At 35.3% G+C, this 23,853-nt stretch overlaps 1 protein-coding gene across 2 annotated transcripts in view; it reads left to right on the top strand.

Moving 5' to 3' along the window:
• The window catches only part of kars1 (lysyl-tRNA synthetase 1), a 40,823-nt gene extending 17,751 nt beyond the window's left edge, over positions 1 to 23,072 (top strand). For both annotated transcript variants that reach the window (XM_039763340.1, XM_039763339.1), the window contains 12 exons: positions 199 to 364; positions 489 to 582; positions 2,092 to 2,278; positions 2,469 to 2,594; positions 5,323 to 5,442; positions 5,586 to 5,748; positions 6,447 to 6,620; positions 11,146 to 11,231; positions 11,332 to 11,417; positions 16,071 to 16,197; positions 21,633 to 21,776; positions 22,281 to 23,072. In XM_039763340.1, coding sequence (XP_039619274.1) covers positions 199 to 364; positions 489 to 582; positions 2,092 to 2,278; positions 2,469 to 2,594; positions 5,323 to 5,442; positions 5,586 to 5,748; positions 6,447 to 6,620; positions 11,146 to 11,231; positions 11,332 to 11,417; positions 16,071 to 16,197; positions 21,633 to 21,776; positions 22,281 to 22,355 — 1,548 coding nt within the window. In that variant the 3' untranslated portion in view covers positions 22,356 to 23,072. The remainder of the gene's footprint in view (positions 1 to 198; positions 365 to 488; positions 583 to 2,091; positions 2,279 to 2,468; positions 2,595 to 5,322; positions 5,443 to 5,585; positions 5,749 to 6,446; positions 6,621 to 11,145; positions 11,232 to 11,331; positions 11,418 to 16,070; positions 16,198 to 21,632; positions 21,777 to 22,280) is intronic.
• The last annotated feature ends 781 nt before the right edge of the window (positions 23,073 to 23,853 follow it).

Here is a 23,853-nt window from a genome sequence, read left to right as displayed (position 1 = left end):
CCCCTTCTTCATTATTCATTCAACATTAATTATTTATTTTGTTTTAGTTTTTCCCAAATTAGAACTCATTGTAGGATCATCTTATATTTTTATTTATTTGGAAGGTTTGAAATTAGGATGGTGACAGTCGCAAGTATATTTTTGCTTTATTTTCATGGTCTTTTTTTTTTTTTTTTTTTCTTTGTTTCCCTTTTTCAGCAATATTATAAGATCCGCACTCAAGCTATCCAGTTGCTGAAGGGCACTGCAGAGGACCCCTATCCACACAAGTTTCATGTAGATTTATCGCTTACTGAGTTTATTGACAAGTACAAACATTTGGAGCCAGGAGATCACCTTACAGATGTTACCCTTAATGTGGCAGGTATTGTTTATTTATTTATTTTTTTCAACTTTATAAGGATCAGCTCTACAATGTGAAACACAGAAAAGTAATAGTTTTCAGTGTTTCAGTATAGTTTGAGGTCAAATAGTATCTGTTTCCATAGGTCGCATTCATGCTAAACGTGCATCAGGAGCCAAGCTACTTTTCTATGATCTGCGTGGTGAAGGAGTTAAGCTACAAGTTATGGCTAACTCTAGGTATGTGAGTTTATATAACCTAATAATAGCACTGTCATAATTAAATACCTTGGTCTTTGATAACTTTTGGTATTTTACTATAAAAGCTGTATAAAAGAAGGTATAGCATGTTTAGTTTTGTTTTTGGGCAGTAATATCAATCAACTTTTTTACCATTATTATTGATTTTTTTTAAATAATTTTTTAATTTATAAATGTCGAAAAAAAATTTAAAAACAGTTACTCCCATTGTAAGCTGTTTAACAGGCATTAGCATGTTACCTAATAATGTATGTTTAAGGGTATTAGTTTAGCTATTGTATAAATGTAAAAGGCCACTTTAGATATTAATTATACACACCTTTGATGTTGGCAGCTTGTCACCGTATACAAGAAAAAGGTGAATCTAAAATGAGATATAAATAATACGTTACAAGTTTCACAAAAGGATCTAAACTATATGAGTTGAAGATTAGAATAACCTATGTGGGAGGGTAAATTGAAACAGCCTGTTACATAATTTAACTCCTCACAAAACTCTTCCTCTCTTTTCCTTATCTGCTGTATACATTAAAGTGGCAATATTGTTGTTAAATAAGATCTTTATTTTACTTGGCATAATTTTATCACATACCACTCCAGGCACCACCTACTATTTCTTTCATGCTCCTTTTATTTTCTAACTTACTTCCACTTCTTGGCCACTGTTGGGTTGTAGTATTTCAAGTTGTATGCCTTCTTTAGGTCTAAACCCAGTGTATCTTACCTCTCTACACTGCAACTAACTATGACCTTTGATTTTCCAACAATTACTTTCAGTCCTCATTTTTTCTAGGACCCTTGCCACTCAGTCACTTTCTTTGCTATTCTTAATTTGACTCTGCTGTGACCATATAGGCATCCAACATGCAACACAAAGAGAAAAGAGCTAAGCAAACTCTTATGTAACATGTTAGAAGATTGGTCATTTTCCAGGACATGAGTTCAAATATTGGCATTTGGTTTCTGAATGTTTTATGCCACATCTCTATTTATTCTATTGACACTGATCTTAATTTTGACTACCTATAATTTGTTAAATGATTGAATATCTTTTTATGGCTGAAGTCTGATATTTTTGTAATTAATGAAATTTTGGACTTATCAGTTCAACTTTGTTTATCTCAAGGAATTGAATAGGAATCGTCCAAATGACACCTGGTATAGTGTAAGCACTATCTATATCTGTATTCTTTTTATTATTATTGTTATTTAAGCGAACTACGAAACTATATGGAATGTTCTTATCCAGCCTTTTAATTAGTTGTGGACAGCTTTGTTCTAGAAGGGATTATATATCTTTAAATGTAATGTATTTCCTTTGCTTTGTGTGTCAAAAAACCTTTAAAACAATGGCATGCTATACTATTGTTTTATGAAGTGTAGAGAATTCTTGTGACTAGAGAAATGTACTATACATAAATCTTTACTGTTCATCAAGTATAACTTATTTAAGAATGACTTATTTATGTTTTCCATCTTTCACATTAGAAACTATAAATCTGAACAGGAGTTTGTTCACATAAATTCAAAATTACGACGTGGTGATGTCATAGGAGTACGGGGAAATCCAGGCAAAACAAAAAAGGGAGAGCTCAGTATTATTCCTAGTGAGATGACCTTATTATCTCCATGCTTACATATGCTGCCACATCTCCATTTTGGGCTTAAGGATAAGGTGAGTAAGATTTACAAAGTTAATTCCATTTTTTTATTATCTACAACATTGATGCTTCACGTCAGGTTTTATCATTTGTTATGGTCAATAAAAAATATGCCACTTAGTTGGAAGCATTGTTTTCATTTTTTATTGTGTTGTGTGCTTGCTGCTTGTCCCACTGACCTAATGATCTTTCCCTACCTTGCAGGAGACACGATACAGACAGCGGTATTTGGATCTGATCCTGAATGACTTTGTTAGGCAGAAGTTTATTGTCCGTGCCAAGATTATTTCTTACCTGCGAAGTTTTTTGGACCAGCTAGGCTTCTTAGAGGTGAGTTAATCAAAATTATCTTAGAAAAACAGAAAAAGCAAAGTATATATATGTGTGTGTGTATGTATATATATATCCATACTAATAAAAGGCAAAGCCCTCACTGACTGAGTGACTCACTCATCACTAATTCTCCAACTTCCCATGTAGGTAGAAGGCTGAAATTTGGCAGGCTCATTCTTTACAGCTTACTTTTAAAAGTTAAGCAGGTTTCATTTTGAAATTCTACGCATAACGGTCGACAACGTCCGCCATGTTAAATTTTATTTATGGCCCCATCTTTACAAAATTCAGTAGGCGGCTTCCCTGCGCTAACCGAAACCGATGTACGTACTTATTTCGGTGGTATGATATATATATATATATATATATATATATATATATATATATATATATATATATATATATATATATATATATATATATATATATATATATATATATATATATATATATATATATATATATATATGTATATATATATATATATATATATATATATATATATATATATATATATATATATATATATATATATATATATATATATATATATATGTATATATATATATATATATATATATGTATATATGTATATATATATATATATATATATATATATACATATATATATATATATATATATATATATATATATATATGTGTGTGTGTATATATATATATATATATGTATATGTGTGTGTATATATATATATATATATATATATATATATATATATATATATAGTCGCGCTTGGGTCACAGATTTGCACAGAGACACAGGAGGTTGTAGAAACAAGGATTTTTATTCAAACACTGCAAACACATGAGCTTAAACGTGCTCCATGACAAGTCAGAGATGATGGTTCCGCTAGGAGCAGAGAGAGAGATAAAAGGAAACAATTCCAAAACTGACAGGCGCTACGTAAGGCTCATAAGTCAGCGGAGTACCGTGCGAGGCTTGTTTAACGCGTTATAGTGCAAGGATAAGGAGCAATGTGAGGGTAGTCAGTGTTTCAGGGTTTTTGGTTTTCCCAGGGGCGTCTGTCTCTATTTGGGGTGCGATCGGCCCTCCAGCTCACTATATATATATATATATATATAATCCAATGTTTGTCTGTATATCTGTCCAATTTGCATGAAAGAACTACATAAAGGATTTAGATCGGGTTTTTTGTATAATTTGATTGAACATTCCGGTTGATTTTGTGACTTCTCTCATCGGGCTATCATAGTTTGCTTGTGGTAATGATTTATTTGTGCGAAACTGAGAGAGAGTCTGCGGGCCGTGGAGGGCAGGGTCATCCACACTCAAACTCCAGCATCCATTTGAGTCGGTCTACCTCTCACCACATGTTGGAGCGTACCTTGCCTCCACTTATCTAGCGATACCTGTTCATTCAACAGACATTATCTACATATGCGCTGTGAATAGTTTCCGGATGCACTGTATGTGTGTTTTAGAGGGTAGCTGCTGATTACCAGAGATATCACGGCCACGTGTTTTTCTCCCCATGTGGTAGATGTTTTTTCCCGTCAGAGGTGAACACAATCAGATACAGTGCCAATGTTTAACTTTGCAGTGTACGTACCTTCCGCTTGGCCGGAACTACATTTCTTTTCATTTTTTTATTAATTTTTAAAGTTTGTCCCGTTTCATTGCTACGTGGGTGGAGCCGCAGGGGGACTGCTAGTAATAAATAAATGAAAAAACAACATTAAACATATCTATACAAATTCTTGAACAAATAACACCAAATATCATTTTTCTCTTTTTTTTTTATTTAACTTCTTGTGTAATGAAAAGTGTGTGCATGTCTTTGGTTTAGATGGAGAGAGATTTTTAAGCTAAACTTTTAAGGTTAAGTCTTATCTTTGCCTTTTTTGACGATTTTTTTCAACAGGTGTTTACAACCTTTTGGTTTGTTCAGGAACTTCTGTACAATTTTATTCATTAATAGTTAGGGGTAAGAAAAGGAAATTATAGGAGATCTATTGGAAGTTTAATGAAGGCCCAAATAGTAAAAAATAAATAAATAAATAATTATAAATTCTATCCATCTATCCCTTATACAATCCACTTATTTGCAATATCAGGTACTGGAGTCTGAATCTGGCAGATCTATAAGGAAGACCATATAAATTTATTTTAGAGATTAAAATAAAATATCCAAATAAATATTCCAGCAGTATTGAGATTTTGTGACTGTGTTCACTGTTGTATTCAAGATAAGTCTTGACACAATTATGAGGTGTGAGTGAAATACAGGCCTTAATTCAAACCTCAGGCCTAACTTGCATTGCACTGTCCCCACTGCTATGTACATGGGATTGATTGAAGTGGGAAGTGCTCTATATAAAGATGACAGCCACTTATGTACAATATTATACTTAAAGCAATACAACTGTTTGGCTAATATTATTATATTTCAAAAAGATCCATTCTAACACAGTTCTTGGTTTAAAGGATGGTCCAGACTCATCTCTTAAGTTTTCACATTCTCCCTGTGCCTACGCCAGTGTTCTGTTGGTTCTTAGGGGTTTAGTGTTGCATAGTTTCATTAGTAACACTAAATCACTCATCTTTAAATAAGTGTGTAAATGAGTGTGCTCTTCCCTTCCCCAGTGTAGGTTCCTGCTTGTACCAAATGCTATCCAGTAATGTTTGGCCCTTTTTAGAATAAATGAGATTTAAACAAAAAGCTGTTTTTTTTTCCCTTTTTTGAAGATTGAGACACCAATGATGAATCTCATTCCTGGGGGTGCAGTGGCTCGGCCATTTGTTACATATCATAATGAGCTGGATATGAATCTGTATATGAGAATTGCTCCTGAGCTATACCACAAGGTATGCCATAGAGATTTCTTTATTGTTAAGATATGGATATGTCAAATAAAAATACCAGTTTTTAAAATCTTTTTGATAAATCCTGAATAACTGCTTTTCATAATATTGGCTCAGTTACTTGACTTGTGTCTGTATTTCTTCAGATGTTGGTGGTTGGTGGAATTGACCGAGTCTATGAAGTGGGACGGCAATTTAGAAATGAGGGGATTGACCTTACCCACAATCCAGAGTTTACCACTTGTGAATTCTACATGGCTTATGCAGATTACAATGATCTTATGGAGATTACAGAGAAGCTTCTTTCCGGTAATCTAATTTGATTGAGCACTAATTGAATAGTTTTGGTGTGAATAACTTGGTTGATCATCCTGCAAATGTGGAGTGGCACGGTGTTGCAATTATTAGTACGGCTGCCTTACATTTTTAGTTCCAGTTACTCTAGTTTCCACTTGATATTCCAAACACTTGCATTTAAAAATCAATTGACTACCCTTAATTGGCCCAGTATGGGGCAAGTATATGTGGTGTGCAAGTGGACCCTGTGATGTACTGGTTCCTTACCCAGGGTTTGCTTCTATCTTGCTTCCAGGATAGGCACCAGCTGTTCACAATTTTTTAACTGAATTAAGATGGTTAGAAAATGGATTGATGGAAGGAACTCACTTAATTTTTTATTTTTTAACTCATTGATTACTCTTTCTCTTCTTTATTATTTTTATATAGTTTCTTTTAAATTGATTACACCCATGAATATGTTTTTTAGAGGCAATGCATATTTACTAGGGTACCTGCATACATTATATTTCAAGAACTGAACGGTAAATTGACTTGATAGTAGGGAATGAACATGCAGTCTAGCACTTTGCCAGCTATCTCCTTAATGTGAGATGGTATTCCCTGTTAACTTTATTTTAGTTTCTAAAACCCACTCCTGCATTTTTTCTCATTCTCAAAAGATACATGATGTAGTGTAAAAAGAAATATTTTATCTCTGTGCTCTTTAGGAATGGTCAAGCACATTACAGGTGGATATAAACTGAAATATCATCCAGATGGACCTGAAGGAGAATGCTTTGAAATTGACTTCACCCCCCCTTTTAGAAGAGTGAGCATGGTGTATGACCTTGAAAAAGAACTGGGAGTCAAATTCCCTCCAACAGAAACTTTTGACAGTGATGGTAAGCTATTTTTGATAGTGGCTCTTAAATACACGGGGATCTGACCTCACATTTTGTAAATCCTTTGTTTCATAGTAGTGTTTATTATTCCTTTCCTTAGCCTGCATTGATGAAAATTTCATTCTGTTAATTTATGCAACATGAAATATGTTGCAAATGATGATGCACTCTTCATGTATCCTGTTATTCGGAGGCTTACATTTTTTATTTTATTAGATTAGTAATGAGATCTTCCATATAAATGACTATAAGGTCATCTAATTAATTTGAACAACACTTACACAATATATTAATAGATTAGCATACTTTCTGAAGTTTGGGTTTAGGTGTTATTGAAATAGTCTTGTTTTTTGTCACCTGATGAAAAAATAACTTTACTGAATGAGAAATCATTTTTGTAAAAGTTGTTTATCCCTGCAGCACACAATATTTTCAAGTCATACTTTCAATTTTTATTGGGAACTGGAGCAATGAAAACAGTGGTGTTACCAGCCACACACAAAATTAATGCAAATCAAAATAGCAAAAAAAAAAATGCATGCATGGATAAGGAGCATCTCACAGAGGCTCTGTACTTTTTTTTTAAGGTTCCAAATAGTTCTAGTCCTAGAATTGGAACCCTAGTAGTCAGTCATTCATTCACTCTAGTCTCAGCTATGCGCCCCCTAAGATTGTAGGGCAGCCTTGCTGCTGCTGTGACGGCCAACATGGATAAATCTTAGTAGAACTCTTTCCATTGTGGCCAATTTTGCGCAGCTGAATTCAAGACACTGATAGTGAGCCGAATGTGTTTTGCCTCTGTTTCGATCTGGTTAACCCAAGTGTTTTTGGGCGCTATACATTTGATTTACTAATCCAGTGGTCAGTGTCTTTTTAGCAAGGGCTTGGGGATTCGGGATGGATCCATTCTTACCACATACCCATACCATCTCAGCCATGATTCTCTGATGACTTGTTCACTGGACCACCTGCTAGTGGCTCTCTGTTGAATGGTCTCATTGTGCAAGTGGTCAAGAAGGGTGATATTCAAGATTTTTGATTGGCATCTCCTATAGAATGTTTCCAGGACTCGGAGATCCCGGACCAGAAGGGTCCAGGTCTCAGATGAGTAAAGCAGATCAGAATGATGGCAGTACTGAAAGTAGAGAGTTGAGAGAGTAGGTGGATTTTACCAAGCCTCTGGGGGTGAGAGAGGAGATCAAACCTCACATTTTCTTGAATGAGTGCCGCATTAATAGGAATGTTTCTTGAACGAGCATCACTGAACCACATAACTGCTTTTTCGACGTCTTCAGATGTAGCAGTTCACATATGTTTGCAAACCGAGATTTTTTTTTCTTTTTTTGCTCAGTCTTTTAAGAAAGTTGACGGTGTCGATGGCGGAATTCCAAATTCACTGGCAACATCTTTTTTCTTTTTGCCGCAATCGAGAGCTGTAAAAATGTAATGTTTTTTTTCCCTAATACTCTGAACTGTTATTGTTTTTTTGTGTCTGCTGTTTCTATAGGAGGGTGACAATGAGTTAAATTCCAATGGATGTTTTTCAAATGTTGACGGGCAATAAGCAAAAGGTATCACTGAAAACCGCAGGAAACAAAAAGGGCAAAAAAAAAACAGTACAAGGAAAGTTCAAAGAAAGAAAAAAAAATACAGTGTTTCTGTTTGGGGATCGCTGTGCACAACTGAGCTGCGGCCACAGAACTAAATGCTCTGTAGATGATTCATTCAGGCATTTCAAGGTCTTTTGAGCACTTTGTTGTAATGAAAGTTTCTGCTGAATGTACTTCGTAGTAACGAGATTTCTATAGACTTGTGTCATATGGGGAAACTGTTGCGACCGTAAAAATACTTTGTTGTAAAGATATTCTTTGTAACAGAATTTTACCTGTACACCAAATATTTTAATAACATTCTAGCAGTCTTGCTCCTCTGTTTTCTTTTTCATTATCATTTACTGATATTTTTATAGATGAGAATCTTGATTCTGTTTATGTAAAAGTTTTACAGAATTTGTATGGATTGTGCTACCAGTCAAGTTTAAAATACATTGCATAAGCAGTTAGCTATACCTTCTTTCATTATATGAAGTAAACTATTTTTAATTTTCTTATTTTGTGTGGCTTACCTTTTACAATGTCAGATATTCATTTGATATGAATTAGCAATAAGGACTACAAAACTGCAAACTTCCAGGGGCTAAGTAAGCTGGTCAACCAAGCAGCAACTATAGGCAAACTGTAAGATATATAGATATTTCCATCATAACACCATTTTATTGTTCTTCCAAATTGAATAAGTTGGTATACTTACTAATGGTGTTCTTCCTGGGTTGTTCTCTGCTAGTGATGCACAAACTACACAGAGTTCGCTTTGACATGAGTTAGACGAAATCAGAGAAATAATTGTGAACTTCACCGAACTCCATGAAATGCAATAAAATCTTTGGGGAAAGAGCAACTGAACTAATTAGTTTCGAGTGGCCTCTAATGGTAAAATGGTCTTTTAAGTGTCCCAGAGGGCTGGGGAAGTGTCTATCAGCTATGCATGACTGATTATTATGGCCAAAAATGGGATCTGATCTGTGAGGCAGCAGTGCTAACCACTGTGCCAACGTGCCTCATACTACAAAAGACGCAGACCAAGCAAATGCCACAAAAAACCTTGCCCAGAAGTGCTCACAAGCCAGAGTTGTTTCGGGACACTGGAAGTACTTCTGGGTCATGCATTAAGGCATTAGAAACAAGGTCACCAACAGTATATTAGTTGTGAAAAATGCTTAAATGAGTTTCGTCCATTAACAATTGTCTCTGTCTAGTGTGTGCATCTGCTTAAGAAGTCTTTGGCTCCCTGCAACCTTGTGATAGAGTAAGTGGGTTCATACTGTAAAATGCATGGGTAGATATTGACCTAAAGTTTATTATTATTTTTATATGTAGCATGTTCCTTCATCTGATTATTCAGGTGGTAAAAATCGCTCTTGTTTAGGTGGTACTTTCCATGACTTGTGATGTAAGACAGTTACACATGGTACATCGCTAACAGAAGTGTTCAGTCAAGCGCTCCCATTAGATGATGGAAACTTCAAAAGTTGTTCCACTTTGATGTGACTGATAAAGAATTGAAAATGCTTGGTGATTTGTTAAACCTTTGTTCTCTCTTTGCTTTGTTAAAGGTTCTTTAAGCATAGTATACCTGGAAAGGACTCCTCTAATATGTTTTACTTTCTTGCTTCAGGAAAGAAGAAGCTTGCACCAAATAGTGCTACATGGCTCATGATGATGCCAAATAAACCTTTTAGTAGGTTTAGGCTAATTATAAATTTAAAAAATAATCTACCTAAAAAATAAATTAAAATTCCCTCCTCATTTTTATGTTACAAGCTAAAAGCATTTAAATCTCAAAAACCCTGTTTTTTCAAAATATTTCAATTTCCATATACAAATTTCAGGGCACTGTAAGTCCAAGTGGATAATTAAACTTGCAGTTGTAAAATTGATAAAGCAGTGATTAAAAGAGATTTCTAAACGTTCAAGGACTCTTAATTGAAATAGCAATCTTTCATATATTCATTCCTTGTGTGATTAGTTCAGTTGAGAGTTGCAAACATCAGTACCCATCAGTCACACAGATCTGTCTGATTCACAAACACTCCTCTGTTATTTACTAAGACGAGAATGAAAGTAAAGAGGATGACGTGTTAAAATGCGGTTTCAAGGCACTTTAGTAAACTAATTTATGTTCGGTTGGTTGGGGGTTCTCTGAAAGACAAAGACCTCCAATTTCTGTAGCATTAAGAGTATAAATGACCAAACTCCTGGGAGTACATGAGTTTCACATTCTTTGTTTCATGAAAATATTGGGTACTTTTAAGTGAATTTGCCGATTGCATATGAAGTGAAAAACCATTGCACTACTAATAATATTTCAATATATTTCCCTACTTGTCTTAAGCTACTACTTAATGTTAAGTTAAAATTCTGCAATTGTTTCAGTTTTTTTGTTTGTTATTGAATTGTGGATTAAAAGTCATTTACTTCCCACCTAAACTTGTACAATTTATAAGTGAAAACATGCTACTATTATTAATTTTGTTTATGTAGCTTATTTTAAAAACGTTTGATGGAACTATAAATACCATTTGTGAACACATTATTTTGCTTAGTTTAGTTAAATATTTCATTATAGAGTTAGATAATACAAAATATTTCTTTTGGAACTTTTATTTCTTTTAAGTTTTACTCAATTCTAAAATTTACTTATAGTTTCTCTGGTGTTCCCCCAAGTAAACAAAATTGTTGTTGTCTTTTTTTTATCTGTATTCATCAGAATATTCAAAATAAAACTATGTGTCTGATTATCCTTCAGCAAGTAGGTGCAATCCACTGTATCTTTGATGTTTTGTACATCCGTACATGCTGAATCTTCTCACAGTAAAATCATTTATGTTTAATCAACTAAGTAAGCTAATAAATGGATTATTTTGAAAAAAACTCAGCCCTCTTATTTAATCTTTTCTGCCATTCAGAGACTCGCAAATTTTTTGATGATCTTTGTGCTCAGAAAGGAGTTGAGTGTCCTATGCCAAGAACCACGTCCCGTTTGCTTGATAAGGTATGGTTAATATAGAAATTAAGTTGCCTTCAGTTTAAAAGTAAAATGAAAATGCTGTTATGTCAATCTTTGTTTTTTAATTTTGTAATTAACATTTTAGCTTGTTGGCGAGTTCCTTGAAGTTACCTGTATCAGCCCAACTTTCATCTGTGATCATCCTCAGATTATGAGCCCATTAGCTAAATGGTGAGTGGAATTCTGCTTATATCTTCAGTCAGAATGATGCCAGAGTGAAAACACTCAGGGATTGAAGGCATGTGCCAGTTTTTCCATTTTTGTAGTTCACATTTTGCCAAAACTTGAACACGTATAACTAAGATGTGTTCCCATTTTAACTATATTACATTAAAATTTTCATTTTAACATGTAATAGGTTGTAAATAATACATTCTTAATCATACAGTGTAATCATTACCCTCCCTGGTGTTATTCCTAAGTGTGACTCAGGCTCAGAATTCAATGTATTTAAGGCTAATTAACTTGTGGTGAGTTTTAATAATCCAATTTACTGTGTAAAGCCTGAATAACTCTAGACAGTATTCTGCTGCCATATAGTTGATAAAATAACATTATGCTGCAAAAAATCATGAAATCATTCAGTTTTAGAACAAACTGAAACTGAACCATTAGTTGAATCAGGTGATTATGATGACAGTGTAAATTGGTCATCGCACGTTGACACAGATAGTGAAACTGATACATACAGCACTGAACTCCTGAACCACCATGACTGATGCCTGGTGAATACCATTGTTTGAAGGTTTTACCATGGTGCAAGTAAGGTGTGTGACATAAAGGCATAATAATTGCAATCTAGTTGAAAGGTGTTAGCCACCTAAGCACTGTTCACAATACAGCAGCTATTGTTTGGGTCGGGGGATATGTGGAAGTGACTAATCCTTGCACTGTGGTAGACTACAATAACACGAGGTGCTGTCATATTCTACTCTCTCATGCTCAAGTGACAGTCCCAATTGCAACGTCAGGCTGTGCTTTGGTGACTGTTACAAAACATGTCACATAAAAGACAATCAGCATGAGTACAGTAGTGGACAGTAGACATACATTTCCTGATGTATTTATGTTGACATTTTGATATTTACTATACATGTTTCTGTTACACAATGAATTTTTTTTTACATCAAGAAAATACTTAATGTATTTGAATTGTTTTTCCAGAAGTAAACATAATGCTAAGGAGACTACAAGAGTTAAAGAGTTTACATAAAATATGGATGAATTTTTTTTTTTTTTTTAGCTTTAGCATTGATCCTTTTAATGCAATCAAAAAATTTTCTTTAGAGAAGTGTAGAAAAGTGTTTTTCAGTTTGCAGATTAAATGCATTTTTTCAGCTTGTGATACCTTCACCATCACAATCCTTAACATACCTAAGCAATTATAAGAAATGTGGTAAGTGTCCCATCTCACCTGCTACATGTAACTCTCAAGAAGCACAATGGGAAGAAATGCAAATGTTTGAAATATATTAGACTGTTAGTGTGTTTTCATTATATGTTAATGTATTAGAGTAAGAAAGGGTGATAGAGGCTGTTCTTAATTTGCATATGCAAATAATTTAGTGGACCCAAACTGGTATGATACACACACACACACACACACACACGTTTTTTTCTTGCAAAAAAAAAAAAAAATCTACTCAAAAAATATCAGGCTGTGGGAAATGTAAAAATATATAGTCTGCTAGTATTCTGTCCTGTAATTGGGTAGAGCCTGATAACACAAGCTTTCTGATTGACATTTTTTCACTTTACAAGTTAACAATTAAGTAATAAATATTAGTTACTCCTAAAATTTAGTGATAAAGTGATTTTGCTATGCAAGAAAGGTATGCAGGTATGTCAGACATTTAAGAGTTGACTGATTTCATGACTTTTTGCTAAGCACATAAAAAATAAAATGATGATCAGCAGAAGTGTGGAAAGGCTGTTGCTGTAGAACATCAGGTCCAAGTGAAGAGTAATATTTCAGATCATTTTTGCATTCGTACAGCATACTATATTTTTTCTTTTAAAAAGTATCATCCTCCTCTTTTCTATCACCAAAAATGTTATTCATAATACACTGTTGAAACTGAACACATGCAGTGTACTTTAATGTAAACATTTGCAATTAGATCCCTTTTTTGGTTTTGTTAAATAATGAGAAGATTTTCAAATATCTTTGTTTCTGCAAAAGCAAAACACATGTTTTATACAGAAAACTGGGGGAATTGTGCTGTTTGCATGGCAGGTCAAATGCAACACCTCTGCTCAATCTTAATAGGTTAATAAATATTATACTTAACAGTGGCTTTCATATTACATACTATATCTGTAATCAGGAAGGATAAGGGGAGAGCAATTGTCTCTCTGCCTCTCCAGTACACCTGTTGTGACTTTCATTTGCACCAAAGCAGGTGAAGTTGATTCACAATAAGTATACTTCCTAACTGGACAGCTTAATACCCTTAAAGCTTAACTGACTTGGTGTTAGACTGTGATGACTAAGTGTTCCCCTGAGCAGTGTATTTCTTGAAAAGATTAATTTGCCATGTAGTTTTGTTAAGGATAAATGCTGTCAATGTAAGCAAATCATGAAAGTCCAGTTTCTGAGACGGGGACTTTTTAAAATATTGCGATTTATTATTATTTGGTAAATTAATCAATACCCTTATTTATGTAATTTATTTTAAAATAATGAAGTTAAATAAATGCTTAAATGTTCCCTAGCTTAACAGAAACTTACCGGGTTTTGCCACTTTTAGTGTGTCTTTCATCCTTTTTTTGAATTTTCTGTCACAGAAGGACATTAGCAAAATGGGATAACTGAAAACTGTTATGCTCCTTGGCAAACAGACCTCTGCTTATGTTTTCAGGTTATATAAAGTGCTATGATAAAAAAAAATAACAGAAAGGTCTTAAATTTGAGACTGATATTTGGATACTTTTATCTAGCTGAAAGCAGAGCATGCTTTCCCACTTAGTTAAAATGCTACTGTTACTTTGTTGTTCAAGACTGCAGCATTCAAAACTTGGGGTCCAGTAGATGATTTTCTCTGGTTTTTTTTTTATTTTCACATCCACTTTTATATTAATCTTTGTATAGAGGTGTTGCATGACCAATTAATAAATCAGATTTTTTTTTTGCATACACAATTTTACAAAACAACAGTAAAACCTACAATAACAATATACAACCCCAATTCCAAAAAAGTTGGGACGCTGTGCAAAATGTAAATAGTAGAATGCAACAATTTTCAAATCTCATAAGCCCACATTTTATTCACAATAGAACATAGACAACCTTTAAATATTAAACTGAGAAAATGTACCATTTTAAGAAAAGAATAATGGTCATTTATAATTTGATAGCAGCAACATGTCTCAAAAATGTTGGGACAGGGCCTTGTTTACCATTGTGAATCATCCCTTCTTCCTTTAACAATACTCCGTAATTGTCTGGGAACTGAAGAGACCAATTGATGGACTTTTGGGAGATGAATGTTGTCCTATCTTGTCTGATATGTGATTCTAGCTGCTCAACAGTACTGGGTCATCGTTGCCGTATTTTTCATGTTTTCACTTGGTGAAAGGTCTGGACTTCAGACAGGCCAGTTCAGCACCTACACTTTTGTACTATGAAGCCATGGTAATGTCTTGCTGAAATATGCCAGGCCTTCCCTGAAAAAGACATCATCTGGATGGGAGCATATGTTGTTCTAAACCTGTATATACCTTTCAGCATTGATGGTGTCTTTCCAAATGTGCAAGCTGCCAATTCCATAGGCACTAATGTACCCCCATACCATCAGAGATCCAGGCTTTTGAACTGAGTGCTGATAACATGCCAGATGGTCCATTTTCTCTTTAGTCCAGAGGATGCAGTGTCTATGATTTCCAAAAAGAATTTCAAATTTCGATTCTTCTGTCCACAGAATAGTTTTCCACTTTACCTCAGTCCATTTTAAATGAACATTGGCTAAGAGAAGACAGCAGCATTTCTGGATCATGTTCACATATGGCTTCTTCTTTGCAAGATAGAACTTTAACCTGCATTTGTGGATTGCATGGTGAACTTTGTTCACAGAGAATGATTTCTGGAAGTGTTCCTGAGCCTGTGCAGTGATTTCCATAACATAATCATGCCAGTTTGTAAAGGATGTGCCGCCTGAGGGATTATTATTATTATTATTATTATTATCAATTCTGATTTTTGGCCTTGTCCCTTGAACACAGAGATTTCTCCAGACTCTCTGAATCTTTATGATATTATATGTACTGTAAATGATGAGATAATTCTGAAATTGTTCCACAATTTGTCGATGCAGTTTTTTGCAGATTGGTGAACCTCTGCCCATGTTTACTTCTCAGAGACTGTGCCTCTCTAAGATGTTATTTTATACCCAATCATGTTACTGACCTGTTGTCAATTAACAAATTAGTTGCAAAATGTTCCCCCAGCTGTTTCTTTTTAACATCACTTACTTTTCCAGCCTTTTGTTTCCCCGTCCCAACTTTTTTGAGATGTGTTGCACATCATCAAATTTAAAAGGAGCTAATATTTTTCATGAAATAGTAAAATGCCTCACTTTCTACATTTGATATGTTTTCCATGTTTTATTGTGAATAAAATATGGGTTTATGATATTTGCAACTCATTACAGTCTGTTTTTATTCACATTGTACACAGTGTCCCATCTTTTTTGGGACCTTAATATTTTACAATTACCTTTGTGGTCTGTTCTGGCACCTTGATATGGAATGTATTTATACTTTCTAATTTCTGTGACCCAAACCTACATTATGATTAAATGCTGCTTTGTATTTACCTCTTGTTAGGCACAGATCCCAGAAGGGATTGACTGAACGATTTGAGCTCTTTGTAATGAAAAAGGAAATCTGTAATGCATACACTGAGCTGAATGACCCCATTAGACAAAGAGAGCTCTTTGAGCAGCAAGCCAAGGTGAGTGCTGGAACAACATTTCTGTTTTAACTTCTGTCACCTAAACTCAGTAAATGTTTAATGTTGTACATGGTCCAAATAACAGTTTACACCATATTTAGTTAAAAATAAAGCTTTTTTCCTGCACAGATATACTGACTTGTGGTACTTGTTTCATAATTAGAGGAACTGCAGGGGAGTACTGTCAATTCAAATACTGTAGAACCACATGAGAATCTATAATATGTGTGTTTTATATGTCAATTCCTATTCCACAGGATAGGAATTTGAATGCACTTTGTCAAAATAACACAAGGGTATCCCTGATATCTGTCATATTTGCACCTAAGATGATTGTAAAACACTGTAGGCACATAAAACAGTTTATACCATTTACAAGGTTTGCCCTTTTTCACATGTTTGTAGAAAGACTTGATTGTGGGATGTAGCTATTTTATTAATATAATTTGTTAACATTATGTTTCTCAATGAATTTGAAGTCTGGAAGTCTTAATGTTGCATTGCTTTTACATTTACACTTAAAGAATGGTACAAAACACATATACAACTCTTGCAGTAATTAGTCATTTAAAGCATTACACAGAAGCTTTCATTTTAATTTGGGAATTAAGAATCTTTATAACACTGTTGATCTGATATAATTTGAACAAACCCTTCATCACTAGAATACTAAAGTGAAGTGTTTTTTTTTTGCATTGAGGAGGGAGAAGTGCTTTGCTTTTCCATCCATGCATTCATTTCATAAAACAGTTTTTGCCGGTGCATAGTTGTATTAAACCAGAGTCTCTACTGCCAGAAGCAGATGCAAATCGGATATCAATCCTGAATAAGACACCAGTTTATACAGGGTGGCCCACGAAAAAGTACCCCGCCTTCCTTGAACGGATTGTGTGCCCCATGTTTTTTCAGACAACAGTGAACACGAACGTGTATATGGGAATTTTTGAGGAATTTTGCGGACAGTTGACGCTGGAAGAACGCGAGTACACCTTCTTCCAACAGGACGGTACGACTTGTCACACGTCACATGTGTCACTGTCATGAAATCGGGAGACATTTACAGAAGACAGGATTGTCACCAAAGGATTGTGGCCGCCGAGATCGCCGGACTTAAGCACTTATGACTTTTATCTGTGGGGCAATTTGAAGGGAAAAGTGTACGCTAATAACCCGAGAACTTTATACCAGTTGAAAGGCAATATTCGTAATGCAATTCGGAGCATTGGCGCCCCAGAGTTGTGTCGTGTATATGACAACATGTTAAGGTACGCCCAAAAATGCATTGACGCACAAGGAGATTATTTTTAGCACTTTCTGTAAAGAGTGAGTAAAGATTTTTGCATTTCAAGTTCTTTCTTTCTTTATGGAAGGGCGCCTTTTTTCGCCAGGGAGGCAGGCTACTTTTTCGTGGGCCGCCCTGTACATCCTCACTCACCCAGCCAATTCAATGTTGGCTATCCACTTAACATAATAAGTTTGTTTGAATCCATAAGAGACCCATTTGAACTCTGAAACCTTTTATCAATTGTGTGCAAAGCACAATCACAAGTAATTGAACTTCTGTTTGAGCAGTGTTAACCTGGTAAGGCTACCTATTTTTTTAGTTTAGATTTTTGTTTACATTTTCCATTTTTGTATGTCAATACTTTTGTCATCACACTTATCTATGTTTAGATCTTTAGAAAGGGTATTCAGAATATGAATCCTTAACACCTCCATCTTAAACTGCAGGGAAAAATAAATTCTTTTTTATAACTAGTGCAGTGCAAGGATATGGTTTGGTTTTTGAAAGGATAGCATGAATGGTCACTTTACTCAGGGTGCCAGAACAAAGTTGTCAAAAAATAATTAATTAATGCAGTTTATGTACATGGTCTTTAAATGACATTTTTTTTTTTTTTTTTATAATAATTTTTCTTTTTTCATACGAGTTCTACTATTAACAATACATTGTTCTAATTGAGTTTACAAATTGTTCAGCATTTCCCAGTTGTCATTTAACAGCTTAGTAATCTGCGAAAAAAAAGTTGAGATGCATAGCAATTTGTTCCTAGGAAATTAGGCTTTAGTAGTATTTTATACGGGTGACGGAACACACTTTAATGAAGAATTCTGTGAACGGTCCAATTTGAAATGATTAAAACTGACGCACCATGCTGAATATTGAAGGCTCCGTTCTACGGCATGTCACCCCGTTTTGATATTTTTCTCGTTTTCTTTCAGTGGTCAATGGTTCACCAAGCACATCCTTTACACTATCAGTAGACTGAAATTTATTGAGTCACTTTAGAATAGTATTAAGAGAAGGAATTCATCCTTATCTAGGCTTATTATACTTCTATCCATCCATCCATCCATTATCCAACCTGCTACAGGGAGTGCAGAATTATTAGGCAAGTTGTATTTTTGAGGATTAATTTTAATATGGAACAAACACAGTGCTATCAGTCAATCCAAAATGTTAATAAACCTGAAACCTGAATGTTTCACAACAGAAATGTGAGTGTGAACATCATCAGGGGAATACATATGTGCGCACAATTATTAGGCAACTATTAGTGTGCAGATTTATTATGCAACTAAAGGAAAAATGAAAATTTTCCCATCTCACTTGTTTATTTTCATCTGTTATAGTGAGAATAATAAACAAACACCTCAAAATTTGCAAATAAACATCTCTGACATTTCAAAAAAAATAAATCAATCAATCAATGACCAATATAGCCACCCTTCTTTCCAATAACAGTCATAAGCCTTTCCATTCATGGAGTCTGTCAGTTTCTTGATCTGTTGACGATCAGCTTTTTGTGGAGCAGTGACTACAGCCTCCCAGACACTCTTCAGAGAGGTGTATTGTTTTTCTCCCCCGTAAATCTAGCGTTTAAGAAGTGCCCACAAGTTCTCGATAGGGTTTAGGTCAGATGAGGAAGGGGGGCCATGTCATTATTCCTTCATCTTTAAGGCCTTTACTGGCTGGCCACGCAGTGGAGAACTTCGATGCAAGTGATGGAGCATTGGCCTGCATAAAAATCATGGTCTTTTTCCTGTATCACTGTTTGAAGAAAGTGTCTTCAAAAAACTGGCAGTAGGTTTGGGAGTTGATTTTGAGTTCATCTTCAATGCAAAAGGTCCAACTAGCTCATCTTTAAAAATACCAGCTCATACCAGTACCCCACCTCCACGTTGGAGTGGAGCTCTGTGCCATTACTGATCCACAGGTCCATCCATCTGGTCCATCAAGAGTCACTCTCATCTCATCGGTCCATAAAACCTTTGAAAAAAATCTGTCTTCAGATATTTCTTGGCCCAGTTTTGACGTTTCAACTTATGTTTCTTGTTCAGTGGTGGTTGGGTTTCAGCCCTCCTTACCTTGGCCATGTCTTTGAGCACTGAACACCTTGTACTTCTGGGCACTCCAGGTAGGTTGCAGCTCTGGAATATGAAAGTACTGGAGGATAATGGGTTCCTGGTAGCTTCACGTTTGATTCTTCTCAAATCTTTGGCAGCTAATTTGCATCTTTTGTTCTCAACACGTTTCTTGCGACCCTGTTGACTATTTGCAACAAAATGTTTGATGGTTCTGTGATCACACACCAATATCTTAGCAATTCCAAAAGTGCTGCATCCCTCTGAAAGACTTTACAATTTTTGACTTTTCAGAGTCAGTTAAATCTCTTTTTTGGCCCATTTTGCCTGAGGAAAACTAGCTGCCTAATAATTCTGCACACCTTGATATAGGGTGTTGATCTCCTTAGGCCACACCCTCCCTCATTACACAAATACACATCACCTGACGTGCTTAAATCCAATAAGCATTCAAGTTAATACAGCTTGGAGTTGGAATATACGCATTAAAAATGATGATATGGTCAAAATACTCACTTGCCTAATAATTGTGCACACAGTGTATATCCTAACTACAGGGTCATGGGGGTCTGCTGGAGCCAAGCCCAGCCAACACAAGGCGCAAGGCAGGAAACAAACCCTGGGCAGGGCGCCAGCCTACCACAGGACGCACACCCACACACTAGGGACAATTTAGAATCGCCAGTGCACCTAACCTGCATGTCTTTGGATATAAAATTTTCTTTGTAACTCTTACAGAAATTTGATTCAATACTTGCCATAACAGCAAATACGCGATGAGGCACTGAAATTGAATTTTGCAATTGCATAAAACAGTGCCACAGCACCCCCCACCCTATTAACTCTGAAAATCATTGCATCCTTGAGCCACCTCCATTATTTTCATTTTGACATTTCAAACTTGTGCCATGGTGCCTTCATCTCACATGCTTGTCTGTCTTCCTCTTTCTTGTACGTGTCTTTGCTTTTCAGTAATCTGTTTGTTTGTTACCCAGGTTGTGTGGGGAATATTTATTATATATTCTTACCATATAAATGAAAGCTCACTCTCTGTGATGTGTCCATAGGATTGCTAATAGGATATACCTCTGTTTATACAGCACACTCATTGCTGCAATAAATCTGATGCCAAATAGAGGGTGGTATGTCATGTCCCACAGAATTCACTCTTGGATGATCTTGGCTAATCGTTCTACAAAGTCAAGCAACGATCCATCAGCAACATGTTTAGGAAACACTAATAATTTCTCTCTCTCTCTCTCTCCCTCTCTGTTAACCCGTTCCTCTCAAATTGTTGAGTGTGCTGTGGCTTCCCGTTTGACCAATAACTCATCCTTTCATAAAATGATGGAACCCCTCATCCCTTTTTTTCTTTATTTTTTAAAAAATAGCACATGTGTGTAACTGCTATGTATTATTTCTGTTTTTGTGTCCAATTCAAAGCCAGAACTTTGTGTTCATATATTTATCCAATATTTGGTGTTTAGAACCTTGTTCCTGGCTTCTATTCAGTTATATACTGTATTAAAATTTTTCAGTGTGTCTGTTCCTGTTACTCTTGCTGGCACCCATCAAGAGTGAAAAGGGAAGGTCTACAAGACAGTAGTGAGACCAGCTATAGTATATGAGTTGGAGACGATTTGCATTGGGTATGATGAGCATGGACAGGATTAGAGATGAGTACATTAGAGGGTCAGTTCAGGTTGGACAGTTGGGCGACAAAGTCAGAGAAGCGAGATTACGTTGGTTTGAACATGTACAGAGGAGAGATGCTGGGTATATTGGGAGAAGGATGTTAAGGATGGTGTTGCCAGGCAAAAGAGGAAGGCCTAAGAGAAGGTTTATGGATGTGGTGAGAGAGGACATGCAGGTGATGGGTGTAACGGAGGTAGATGAAGAGGACAGAAAGATATGGAAAAAGATAATCAACTGTGGGGAACCCTAATGGGAGCAGCCTAAAAAAGAAGTGTGTCTGTTCCTGTTGTGCTACATATATAATGAAACATATTTTAAACAATAATGTTTCTTTCTCCCTTACTTGCTTATTATCTGGCTGTTCATTTTTTTAGGCAAAAGCAGAAGGTGATGATGAAGCAATGTTCATCGATGAGAATTTCTGTACTGCTCTAGAATATGGACTGCCTCCCACTGCAGGTTGGGGCATGGGAATTGACCGTCTTGCAATGTTCTTCACTGACTCGAACAACATTAAGGTAAAGAACTTGCCTAGACTGAGCCTAGATTGTAAGCATGCATCTCAACAAGTCAAACTTATAAAGATAAAGAAAAACTGGTGTGAAGCGATGTATCCTAGATCATCAATTCTTAAGACAAAATACTAGAATAATTACACAGAGTACACAGTTGCTTTTTAAAATATTAATGTTTAGTATTAATGAGTGTGCTCTGACAGGTGACTCTTGCCTCCCTGCCAATCAAGACTTGCACAACTCCCCTCTCAGGGGATTTAGTTTCTTTTAAAACTAATTTAATCAAAATTAATCTTTAACATTTTAGCTAAAAATTTGTATTATATTTTACACAGTCTTTACCTCAAATGCTAGTGTTTACTGCTTTTTACATTTTTTCCTCCTCTTCACACAAATAAACTATTAGGAAATAATTACTGATTGATAGTCCCTAAAGTGCAATGGTCTAGTTGTTTTGAAGGTGCACTAATCACATGTGATTTAATTTAATTAACTATATTTAAACAGGAAGTGTTGCTCTTCCCGGCGATGAAACCAGATGACAACAAACCAGCACCACCAGCTGAAGGGACCTCCGTGTAACTGAACAGTACCTCATAATCATCACTGGAATGCGTCACAGCAGAGATTTATTTTTTGCTATATGAAGATTGCTTAATTTTACAATGTGTTTTCTGTCAGATCCATGGTAATGATTTGTCTGATTACCTACTTTTTAATTTACTATTGAAACATTGATTTAATAAATAAGATACTAATGCTAACAATAAGCCCATTGCATTTGTGGGGCTAGGTTCAAATCTTAATGGGTTTTGTAATCAGCATCTGTGTTATCATTGTAGATCAAGAACATACATGATACTTTACTAACCTTACAAGTTACAAAAAAAATGTAAATGAAAAGTCACATTTTTTTCTGATGGTTTCAGGTAATTTGTACGCTACCAATAAATCTAAATGTATTTTTCTCAATGTTTGACTTAAACACAAAATTTAGTTTGACTCCCAAGTATGGGACCTTTCTCTAGACATCTGTGGACCTTTCATAGATATAAGCAAGCAGTTTTCTTTAAGAAGGATGCAGGAATCTTGATTTGTTTCAAAACAAACTCCAAATTTACTGTTTTCAATGAGGAGAACAACAACTAAAACAGAGTGGCCCAGCAGTTACAACACAGAGGATCTGGATTTGATTCTCAGCCCAGTTGCTATGTGGAGTTCATATTTGTGTCTGTGTGGATTTTCACCAGTGTACTGTGGTTTTCTCTCTGTCTAGATAAACTGAAATGGTCCAGTGTACATATGTGTATGTGCCTTGCAATTGCCTAGGCTTGCTTCTAAGTAATCTATGCATACAGTGATTCCTACATAATGGAAAATATTATAGTGCACTGTAAATGAAAAGATTTAATGGTTATATTGATTGCATTGCTTTATACATATAAATTGGGGCTTTCTAATGTTTCCATAGGCTTCGCTTCTAAATGCATTAAGTTTACAGTTCTATAACTGCTCAGGGATGCATTTCCTGAAAATAGTCGATCTTCGTGAATAACGAATAAGATAGTGAACTACACAGGTAAAGAATGAGTGAGTTTTGCAAGTGTTTCTTTAAGCCCTTTGTTATCCAACATTTAGCAAGCGAGTTTAAACTACTTCTTTGTTGGCTCCTCCCCAGCATCCACGTCAGAAAATCGCAGACTCGTTCTTCTTATTTCATTTGTCAGAGATGTTGTATTGTCACACCAAACATGTGCAAAAAAAAAAATAGTAATAAAAAAAGCAATTAATATACAGTATATGGAAAAGCATACAAATTAATGTAACCTACTAGTTAAAACCTATAAAATGTGTAAAAAAGATGTAATGTGGCTTCCTTGTAAAATGGAATAATAATGAACAGCAATAGGGATCAGTTAGCCACAAGTTGTTTTTCCAAGACTCGGGGGAGCCGCTGAGGACTTGTGCAGGCACCAGAGAGGTATCCTCCGCATGTGTGCTTTAGTGTGTGGCATTCTAACTCTCTTCAGCTATGATCTGAGGATTCAACAATGGAGTCAGCGGGTATTTGTGAAAAGAT

This window comes from Polypterus senegalus, chromosome 9 (genome assembly GCF_016835505.1).
Source record: "Polypterus senegalus isolate Bchr_013 chromosome 9, ASM1683550v1, whole genome shotgun sequence".
Taxonomy (NCBI): Eukaryota; Metazoa; Chordata; class Cladistia; order Polypteriformes; family Polypteridae; genus Polypterus; species Polypterus senegalus.
This window is presented reverse-complemented; position numbering and strand designations above follow the sequence as displayed.